Genomic DNA, 11,240 nt, shown 5'->3' with positions numbered 1-11,240 from the left:
GTTTATATTTAAACCAAAATGCTGTTCATTTAACTGAAAGAATGAGGATGCTTGAAGAGGTGAGAATGAAGCGCAGCCGTACCTGAGTGGATTTGGAGATGGCCTCATCCAGGACAGCGGCTCTGACCTTGACGTCCACTTTCAGCTGACCGTACAGGCTGTCGGAGGTCTGGTACTTCTCTCTGATGGACGTGGCTTCTGTGGGACTCAACTCCACCAGCTGAGGTCCGGTCTTATTCATCTTGTCGATGTGTGGCTTGTGCTCCGCTATCAGCTCCCGCATTTGCTGAAGGTGCAACGTTGAATATCATCAGAATAAAATGCATGTCATTATCATCAAAAAACTGATAAAGATCAAACACAATTAGACAACATTTCACACAGATCTCGTTTAGCAGCGGTCAGGACACTGATGTACATAATACTCTATCCTCTTAACTATTTAAAGAAAGCATTAAGTCATCCAAGGCACTGCATTACAGTGATTTCGTGACAGTAAAGCATGGTAAAGTCACAGTCTCGAGTCTCTTTAATAAAATGCCAGCAACTGCACAGTATGACATATTTTCAACATCTCTACACTGGAAGAATGACCTCATCACCACACATTAGGTGTGTTTACATGCACTCATTTCCCAAAACTTCTGGAATAGGTTATATCTTCATATTGGCAAGCACCTTGATTCTTCCAAATCCTTTCAAGGATATAATTTGTTACTATAAAGAAGATAAAGCTAGTACTTCAATTAATTACATTGTTAATTTTTTTATTTTGTTTGGAAATTTTTTTATTCACAAGCAAAAATTCTCTAAATCGCAGCCAACTTTTCCGCATTTCTTAATCGAAATTGATACATTTCTGAAGTCTCTAAGGTTGATTAAAAACAAGAAAAGTGACAGATTCTTGAATGATGATATTTTTTATAATACCACTGATGCATAATGTTTCCTCTGTGTATGTCTTTTATTTGATTTATTTATTTATTATTATTATTATTATTTATTTATTTATTTATATATATGTGAAGCTTTACATATACTTGATACAATTTAATTAATGTAGAAGTTCTATTTGTTCTGTTCTTTATATCTGCTTGTTACTTGATACATATTCAATAAAAAAAACATGCACTCATTTCTGATTTCAACATCTGAGGTTCGCTACAGGTTTTAATCTGATTAATATATTCATATATCTGCATTACATGTATTCTGAACCAAAATTCAGAACCGGAGAAAGCCACTGCAATAATGCCAACAGAGCTTCTGTGAGTATACTTGACATTATCTAAAAAGAAAGCTAACATTTATGTCACAAGAGCGCCGTCTCTGTTGTGTCCTCCACTGACCAGTTCATGAGACATTGATAAACATAAGCAGGTTCATATGATGTAAAGCATACGCACTACAGCATCTGGGCAAGCTATAGTATTTTTGAATCTGATTAAGAAAATAGTCGTTTTCAATTGTTGCATGCTTGATTTTTTGCTGTCGATCGGATTATTTCAGGCCTACACCAACACTTCCTGTCAAGATTCATTAGGATAGATTGAGGTATTTACATGAAGGCTTTTTTAAATCATATATCTGATTATAATGGGAATAATATTTGGGTGCATGTAAACGTAGATAATGTTATTTAACACAAACCAATCAGCTGTGAGCGCAATGCTAAACTTCAACAGCAGTAAAAACATGTAAAATGTATAGTTATTAGTTAAACACACACACACACAAATATATATATATATATTAAATCAAATTGGTAACACTTTATTTTGACGGTCCACTTTAGACATTCTGTTGACAATAAGCAATGTTGCAACTACATGTCAACTTATTTTACTAACCCTAACCACTAACTAACAACCCTAATGAGAGTTAGTGGACATGTACTGTAGGTGCAACATCACTTGTCTAAAGTGGACTATCAAAATAAAATGCAACCAAATTATTTTATTTCAGAAATGATGTGTAACATCCATCACCTGAAGGTGTGTGCTTCATTAATGACAGGAATGATCTAGCGCACGCGTGTAATAAACAGCGGGATAGTCTCACCCTCAGCTCCTCCTGTTGCTGTCGAAGGGCTTCGTACTCGATGGCTGGCTTGGGCAGCTGAGTGAAGCTAGTTCTGGTCTCCTGAAGCCATGGCCAGAGCTCGTCGTGCGTCTCCCAGAACTGGCAGGCTAGAGAATGAGCTCTCTCCAGCTGCAGACAGCGCTCCGAGTTCAGCTGACTGACCGCACTGTACTTCTCCGACAACTCCTGGAGCTTCACCTGCACGAGACCACAGGAATGTCACCAGTACTGGACACAGCTTACGCTCTAATTCTTTATATATGTGACCCTGGATCACAAAACCAGAGTCGCACGGGTATATCTGTGGCAATAGCCAACTATACATTGTATGGGTCAAAATAATAGATTTTTCTTTTATGCCAAAAATCATTAGGATATTAAGATCATGTTCCATGAAGATATTTAGTAAATTTCCTACCGTAAATATATAAAACATGTATGTTTGTGAGTGAATGCAGCACAATCGTGAACATAAATGCACAACTTTAAAGGAGATTTTCTCAATGTTTACATTGTTTTGCTCCGTCAGATTCCAGATTTACAGATAGTTTTATATCAGCCAAATATTGTCCTATCCTAAGAAACCACACATCAATGGAAAGATTATTTATTCAGCTTTCAGATGATGTATAATCTCAATTTCAAAAAATTGACCCATGTGACTGGTTTTGTGGTCCAGGGTCAGAAATGTACTTTTATTTACCCTCAACACCTGCTTCTCTGCCTCATCTTTGCTGTTCATAATGGCCTCGCCGGTCTTTACAATGTCATCCACAGCATCTTTATGTCTCATAATGTCCATGGAGAAGCTCTGGAGGAGGAAGATAGCTTTAGACAATGTGGGCTTTATTACCAGGGCTTGACATGAACACCCGCCAACCTGGCAAATGTGTGTGTGTTTCAGCAGTGGTGTGTAACGCACTCACTGCTACTAGACACTTTGGCGGGTTGAATTATTATTTTTTTTTTTCAATTGTAGTCTTCTAAAAAGGCAACTGAAATAATAAACTAAGTGCAATGCAGTGTTGTCAAAAATATAGTATTTTCGATACATATCGATACTGAAATATCTGAAACGTTCCTATACTAATTTTCCACAGAATATACACACGATACCAGCTGCTCTCAAAAGAAATTGAAACAATAAATACCGTTTTGTGGCTCTTTAATGCGTCTGTCAGATCGCTGTGTCGCCTCAGTTAAAGCTGCGCGTGAACCGATCATCTCTTCTTCTAGTTCATTTATAGCATCAAATAAACATGAATGAACATCAGAAGGAATGTCGTTTTAACCGCGGAAAGACGTCAGTACACTCCGCTTCTCAAGTTCAAATCTTCCCATGTTAATCTACTAACTCTCCTGACTGCTTTGTCGGACAAAATGGCGGAAGGCGAAGTATGATTGGTCAGATCACCTGTCAATCAAGCTCCCTGCGAAGGGTCAATTGCTGGTCTTGGTAAGTATTCACATAAACACAGTCAGTTCTGTTTTAAGTGAATGTAAACAGTTGAGAAAGTAACAGTATAATGAGTTGGTGCGTTCGCTCTTAAAGTGACAGCAGCCAAATTATAAGATAATATAAAAAATTATATTAAACATATACATATGGGAGTTTTCCCCAATGGTATCGATGTCAAAATTGTGGCCAGTGAAAATGCTGAGTGGCTGGTAACTTTGTGAAACCACTAGCCACAGTGGCTGGTGAGCAGAAACGTTTCTGTCAAGCCCTGATTATAACGTATGTGTTGGAGACGACCACGCAAACGTCCGACTGACCTTCTGAGCCTGAAGCTGAGCTGCGGTCTGCTCCGGTTCAAGCCTGACGTCTCCGAGACAGGACAACTTCTTCTCTGCCTTCGACAGCCACTCCAGCTCCGTGGCGGCCGCCTGATCGAACTGCACATCCGAGGAAAAACCAGAAAACAGTGATATATCTGACTGTCCATATCATATCTCCATGCGCTTCCAACAGAATGCATACATTTAAATAACATCAATATTCAATTAAATCGAGATTAAATGAGTTTGATGTACTATGCATACATATGCATATGTTCATAATGCACAGCTTCTTCTCCAGTCAACCCTGAGCATTATTGGAAACAAAGCTGCAAAATCAGGCCATTCAGACATTCACATGAGCTCATTAACATGATCCCCCACATTTGCATAACAACACCGTGAATATTCAGCAAATGAAGACAGGTTGTTACTTGTTTTTACAAGGAAAGAGATTAGCCAATCAGGTCATTTGAATATATAAGTCTAAAAACAGTAGGTTTCAGTGTCGGCTTCAGACATAGAGTGGAAAATAAAATCAAGAGAGCTTTTGGTTCAACAAACAGTGACTGATATTATAATTTAGTCACTAAAATGCATAACATTCCCCTTTATAAAAGCCAGATAGCCCACATTAATAATATATTTATCAATAATAAATTAAATGTATTCTACATTAGTAGTATTTTACCTTGCAAATTATTTAAAAACCCAGGCGACTAATCAGTAATAAACCATATAAACACACTAATGAGATGCAAATGTAATCAAGCTGGGTCACACTCCATTAGTATATTATGTAAATACCATCAAGGCGACTCAAAAGAATAAATAAAGTTTGGACGACTATAAAGCATTAAGAATTAACACCACAATGAGTCCGATCACCCTTGGCAGCAATCACAGGCGCTTCATTGTTTGGGCCTTTCAGCAAACTTCATTGTGAATCCTCCTAATAGAAGCTGGTGTTATTTCCTCGAGCAGCTGAGAACCGCCGTACCTGCTGGGATTTTAAGATGGCAGCTCCAGTCTGGTCCACGTGTTGTGTAGCGGCATCGCTCGCCGATCGGTAGCGCTCGTTGTAATCGGTGACCATCCTGTCCAGCCCTTCTCTCGCTCGCCAGGGAACCAGTTCCAGCAGAGCGCTGGTCACTTCATTCAGAGAGTCGACCAGTGGCTTCTGGTCCTTAACCTCCTTCAGCAGTGTCTGAATGGGACACATAAACGATAGACTGATAAATCCACCAATTCTGACTACACTTGAAAACAAGCATTTTCCATTTTCAAGTATTTTTGTGTAAAAAGTGTTTCTTTTGGATTTTACTGTGAAATAGAGTTTTTTGGTGTCACTTTATATTACAGTGTCCTTGTTATACAGATTACCTGTACTTACTAGAGTAATAACAGTAAATGATGCATACTTACAAGCAACTAACCCTAAACCTATAGTAAGTACAGTACATGTGGTGTTAATTATTAGTTCTTACGTATTTGTGTCACTTCACTGTCACAATGACACCTTAAAATTGGCATTTTTTTTTTCAAACATCATAATTAAATCACCATCAGCCAGTCTTTGCAAGCTCTTTATTTAAGTTATATTGGATTTTAATCCTCTGTTTATTCAAAAACATCTTGTATGTTTCTCCTAAATGTATTTAACAATGAAGTTGGACATCATAGACCATATCATTTAGTCTGGCAAATCTGAGCACAGTTTGAGATATTATTGAGATCTCTTCTGAGTCTTTGAAGGAAACCAATTAAGGGGGAGACTTAGGGTACATTTACATGACAATGATGTACTAAAAACTAAAAACAATGTATGAATCCGCTAAAACGACTATAAAACGCTGTATTATTCATGCCAGGACAGTGAAACACAACGTGCCTATAACATGTTATACACGTGCGCGTGACGTCACTGTTTTTTGTAGTTTACACAGAGACGATAACAGTAAAACTGGCACTTTGAAACATGTTTTTAAAAGTTTGTATTTTGAGGTCCCCAAAACGCAGTTGTCGTGTAAATGACCGGCTAATCATTTCTTCCCCATTTTTAGTTGAAAACGGTGTTGTGTAAATATTAATAGACTCGGTTTGTTTGGTATTCGAGGTGCCTAGCATTAACACTTTTGCAGCATCACTTACTTTCTGCCTCTCTTGCAAGCCAGTGAGCTGTTCTCCGACTGGTTCTTCAGCTTTAAATGAAGCCAGCTCAGACTCGACCTTCTCCAGCCAGGAGTCCAGCTCCTCGTGGGTGTTCTGCAGCTTTGTGGCCAGGGACAGGGCTTTGTCCAGAGTCTTTGAAACATTGTTGCTCATTGTGTTGATCTCTGAATACCTCGTCTTTATCCCATCCAGTTTACCTTGTATGACGACAACCTCATCGCCTGAATGAAAGTGAACACACAGATGATTCACAGTTTCAGAGCATCAAAAGCTTCCCATCAAACAGAAAACCCTCCAAATATTGACACAGTGTTTTGAATCTCACCTGTGGACTGTTTCAGCAGTTCTAACCCATTTAGGATGGCCTGTTCAATATTTTGTTTCCTCAACTCAATGTCTTCATGAAGAGTCTAGACATTGAAACATACATCAGTCACCAGCATTTTCTAACAGAGCGATACAAAATCAGAGTAGACAGAGAAATGAAATGATGAAAACAAGGGAAGGAAGCCTTAAGAGGAGGAGCTTGTGAAGTACCAGCTGCTCAGCGTGCTGTTTCACGAGCACGGCCATCGCGTAGTCTTGGATCGAGACCTCGCTCAGTTTGCAGTGCACCTCATCGAGCCAGGTCATGAGGGACACTTCGTCCTCCCCAAAGAGCTGAGCATTAGCCAGGGCCTGTCGCAGTAACTCGGCCTTCTGACGGCAATGCTCCTGCAGCTCCATATATCTGCTGTTCATGTTGTCCAGCTTTGCCTGGACCAGCTCCCTGTCATCCACACAGCCCACCGCCCGCAGAGATTGGCCCAGACTCATGGCCTGGTACAAGATCTTACCCCGGCCCAAAACCTCCTCCTCTAAGGCCTGTTTACCATGGATGTCACATAACCAGGGAGCGGGAAACCATAATAACAGAAAAAGAATGGATCAAATGAGAACATAATCGAGGAGAACGTAAATGCAGGGAATGGATAAAGTAAAACAAACTAATGATGGCCACGGGACTATGCTGTCGCGACAGACGGTCCTGTACCTTATGCTGAGAGATTTGCTCCTCTAACTTGGACGTCTGGGTGCCGATGGGCTCTGAATTGGCTAGTCTTTTTTCGGTAGCTGTCAACCACTCCGTCAGAGGCTCAAGGGTCTCATGGAATTGCTGTGCCACCACCAATATATTCTCCAGCTGCTTGTGTCTGCCAAGAACGCGGCAGTTAGTTTTATTGCTGGACACGACTGGGTTTGATTATACTGTACATACACAGTCCTTTACCCATGAAAAAACTAGTGATTGTGATTATACCTTATAAGTACAGCTGGAAAATGAGCACTGATTCTTATTTAGAAGCTGTAACTTAAGATTTGTCCACCAAAGTTTAAACTCATTCAAAACCATTGCACAATGCTGGTAAACACATAACGATATTATTAATGAGAGAAATTGCTAGTAAATTTCACAGTTCAAGGGTTGTACCTAGTTATCACCCAGATATTGTAATAACTATAATAAGTGCATAGTATGTACATGGGGAACAGGACTGTAAAATAAAGTGCTACCAAATTAAACACTGACATTTTATTTTTAGTACTTAAGGGAATCTACAAAATAAAACATTATTTTAGCCAATGCCTATTTGACTTGCCAACTATGGGCACTTTATTTCCAGAATTTAGGATGTGTTAATAGATTTACCTGTTCTCCGCTTTCTTAAGTAGGGCATCCCACCTTTGCCCCAGGCATTCAATCTCTCTCGCAATCTTCTCCTTATCAACAGTGTCAGCTAAACCCGTCATCTTCCGTCCCTCCGTCTTGATCAGCTCCACTGTAGCTCTCCGGTCATCCAGCAGTCTCTGCAGGAGCTAGACAGAGCCATTAGGAAAAATAAACGGACATCAGCATATGTAAAACCAAAAGACAGATTTCACATCAGCGAACTGATTCTCATTGACATTTCTGACGTCATACCTTCTGTTCTTGTATCTGTGCTTTGACCACTTTGAATTCTGCTGACGGAGGCTTCTGATTGGCCACCAGCTCCTCTGTGTCCGTGAGCCAGCTGAGAAGAGACTCCAGAGCATCCTGGAACCGGCCACAGTGGAGCAGGGCTTCATGAAGCTGTGCAGATCGCTCCGCAACCTGTGAAGATCACAAATACAGCAATGCTGAGGAAACAACCTAAAAAACTGTACAAATGACTAAATCTGTTGGTGTAGCATCTAACACTATCGCTACTTGTTCTAAACCATGGATACTGGAAAGGCTACACTCGACTATAGACCATTTCAACGGCTATTTGTTGGCTTAAGGATGTGACGTCTTTGTTCCCTGGACGTTTCCGGATAGTTGTTGAGTGCATTCAAAACATCGGTGGGAAATTAGATTTATTAACCAGATATGTGCAGTAGCATTCCAACGTGTTTATTATTGAATACATCCTTGAAATGGTCTATTCTCAAAGTACTGAAAATTACAGCTAAGGTAGTGGCGACAGTACGTGTTAGTTACTCACCAACACTGGCAAACATTATGATTGCTATCAAAAGATTATGAGCATTCCAGAGTGCAGTGGATGAAGAAATCGAACAATTCACACATGATATTATAGCACCTCTTCAACTCAAATGTAAACATTTTGTGAAACTAGCTGAAGAGTGGGTCTTACTTTTTTGTTGAGGGTGTTCCATCTGGTGTTGGCCTCTTCTAGATCATGATCAAGGCTTTTGGTGCTGGTGCCTTTGCCGGCGTTCTGGATCAATGAATGGCCCAGAGTGTTCAACTCATGCAATTGGCTCTGCAGCGACTCAATGACGTCTTTCTGGAAAACCTGTAAGTGATAAATAGCATAGGAGTAATAGTAATAGCACAACTGTAAGCTATTTAGTGTTTCAGATTGAACATAATATTCAAGCAATCATTAATGCAAGTCCAATCTTTGAAGTTACACTTTTGGCACTACATATAGTTCTCTGTTATCTTTCTACATTAAGAATCAAATTTATCTTTCTTTTTTTATGTTTTTCCTAAAATTCCATAGGAGTTGTAAACGTTGAAACAAAAGAGACTACATGAATGTGGATAGCATACACACAGCAAACTACTACTACAATCCCAATTTGGGAACCAGCATCCAAAACATAAGATAGTGGCCAATTACGCTGGTCTTGTCAGAACACTAAAAAAACAATGCAAAAAAAAACCGTAAGCTATTAAGTGTTTGAAGATTCATTGAACTTCATAATATTCAAGCAATCATTAATAAAAGCCAATATATGAAGTTACTCTTAAGCACTACATAGAGTTCTCAGTTGTGGTTCTATGTTAAGAATCAAATGTATCTTTGATGTTTCTTCTAAAACTCCTTAGGAGATTTTAACATTGAAACAAAAAGGGACTACATGAATGTGAACATGAACTACTACAATCACATTTTGGGAACCAGCATCCAAAACATAAGCTAGTGGCCAGTTACGCTGGTCTTTTCAGCAGGGTAACTAGATATGTTTTAGCCAGCATCCTTATAAGGCGATGTTCTTCCACTAAAATGGGCACTATGTGCTCCAGCACCAGTCAACTGGTTGTTGTGAGAGGCTTCTACTCAGTTATAACCAGCTGTGCACCATCACAACATCTGAGTCACTGACAAGCAAATAACGATAAACCCAATTCAGCTGTCTCCTAATCTGATAAAGGCCAAGTGTCTCCCTCCCAAGAAACGCTAATCAAACAATCAACATTAACCAGCTATTTTGGGGTACCTGGGTGGAAGGCAAGGCCACAAGGTCCATCTGCGAACATTCAGCTATGGATGTTAATAGACTCTCTATGTCTTCATCCTCCATGTGTTTTATTCCATTGGTGAAACCTGCCTCCCTTTCAACTAACAACAAGAAATCCTCCAAATCTGCCATTTTGGAGTCTGTAGCTCTTTGCTCGTATTCATAACTCTTTACATCCTTAGTTGCATATTGTTCTATATTCTGCCGGCAATGTGAAAGAGTCTTTGGTTCCGTCACCACAACACTGAGAAGCTCACAGTCATCCTGTGAACAAGTGTCTTCAAGAAGTTCAGCTGTAGGTAATTCCTCGTATCCTGAAAATGTTGTGGACATATGTGTTTTACTGCTCGACTCTGCCAGCGTCCTGGCATTTATATCGCTATTAGAAACTGCGTGCTGACCCACACTGAGGTCTGAGTTGTATGTATTGTTATGTTGTTGGCTTCCAAGCGTTGATGCATCTGTGTAATACAGCGGAGTTTGTAACCTGTCTTTCTTCGGGGAGAAGGGGAAGTCTTCCTGGCCAGAGCTAAGGGAATGCCCTGGCTTTAGGTCCCCAGATACGTGCACTCCCTCAGCAGAAGAAAGGCTTCTTGTACCAGGCCCGGTTCTCCTCTGGCCTTGTGGGTTTTGTTGTTCTCTTTCCACAGTGGGACTACACAGGCCCGAGTCGCCTTCTGAGGTAAGAGAGTTCGTCATACTGCGTCCTTTTCCCACTCGACCCAATCCACGTTGGCCCGATCCATCATCGCATAGCATTCCGCTGGAGCTGCCGAACTCACTGAGGTTTGCGGGAGCGAAGGTCCGCCAGGAGCGCCGGTGCTGAGGCGGCTCCCTCTTCTCTCCCACTGCTCGGGGCTTACACAGCATGGTGTCTGCACCCCGGATAATATCCCCATTAAGCTTCAAGCCGTCGAACACAACCCGCTCATCCAAACGCACCGCCTCCCTGCTGCGGAGCTCAAAGGCACTGGAGGAGGCCAGGACGCCGTTCCCACAGAGTGCGTTTATGTCCAGTGTGCGGTGGCTATATGGCAAAGTCCCAACGAAGTGCCTTGAGGCCAGGCTGCCCTTTGAGCCCGAGTCGATCTGCTCGTTCAGGCGCACGGTGTCATATATGGACCTCTGGGGAACGTAACAGTCATCGATGTTCAGGTCTTCCTCCTCTCCTTTGCCCACACAAGAAGGGTTCTGCCGCAGACAGTCTGGTCTACTCAGAGGTTTCCCCATTATGACAATAACTTACAAATGATGTACAACAATGAGGTAAAGGTTTTCAGTGCAACAATCCCTAACAGACATGAAAAAGACTTAAAAAAAGCCAAAAGGGAGTCTTTACTTTTGCAAGTCACTAAGCATACACTTTACCCCCCTTTGAAAAGGTAAATAAATACAGCAGTAAGAGTAAAATATAGACTTTTGTAATGAATATA

The 11,240-nt window shown here is 40.8% G+C and overlaps 1 protein-coding gene across 6 annotated transcripts in view; it reads right to left on the bottom strand.

The window, feature by feature from the left end:
* Positions 1 to 11,240, bottom strand: part of dst (dystonin) — a 223,074-nt gene that overhangs the window by 42,189 nt on the left and 169,645 nt on the right. For all 6 annotated transcript variants that reach the window (XM_079634661.1, XM_079634663.1, XM_079634664.1 and 3 more), the window contains 12 exons: positions 8,694 to 8,855; positions 7,997 to 8,167; positions 7,724 to 7,890; positions 7,067 to 7,226; positions 6,571 to 6,897; positions 6,359 to 6,443; positions 6,013 to 6,254; positions 4,862 to 5,068; positions 3,859 to 3,978; positions 2,786 to 2,893; positions 2,062 to 2,280; positions 83 to 286 (listed from right to left, as the gene is read on the bottom strand). In XM_079634661.1, the coding sequence (XP_079490787.1) occupies positions 83 to 286; positions 2,062 to 2,280; positions 2,786 to 2,893; positions 3,859 to 3,978; positions 4,862 to 5,068; positions 6,013 to 6,254; positions 6,359 to 6,443; positions 6,571 to 6,897; positions 7,067 to 7,226; positions 7,724 to 7,890; positions 7,997 to 8,167; positions 8,694 to 8,855 (2,172 nt within the window). The remainder of the gene's footprint in view (positions 1 to 82; positions 287 to 2,061; positions 2,281 to 2,785; positions 2,894 to 3,858; positions 3,979 to 4,861; positions 5,069 to 6,012; positions 6,255 to 6,358; positions 6,444 to 6,570; positions 6,898 to 7,066; positions 7,227 to 7,723; positions 7,891 to 7,996; positions 8,168 to 8,693; positions 8,856 to 11,240) is intronic.

The sequence above is a fragment of the Phoxinus phoxinus genome, assembly GCF_949152265.1.
Source record: "Phoxinus phoxinus genome assembly, chromosome: 14".
NCBI classification, from domain to species: Eukaryota; Metazoa; Chordata; class Actinopteri; order Cypriniformes; family Leuciscidae; genus Phoxinus; species Phoxinus phoxinus.
The sequence above is the reverse complement of the archived record's forward strand: the minus strand, read 5'-3'. Positions and strand labels throughout refer to the sequence as shown.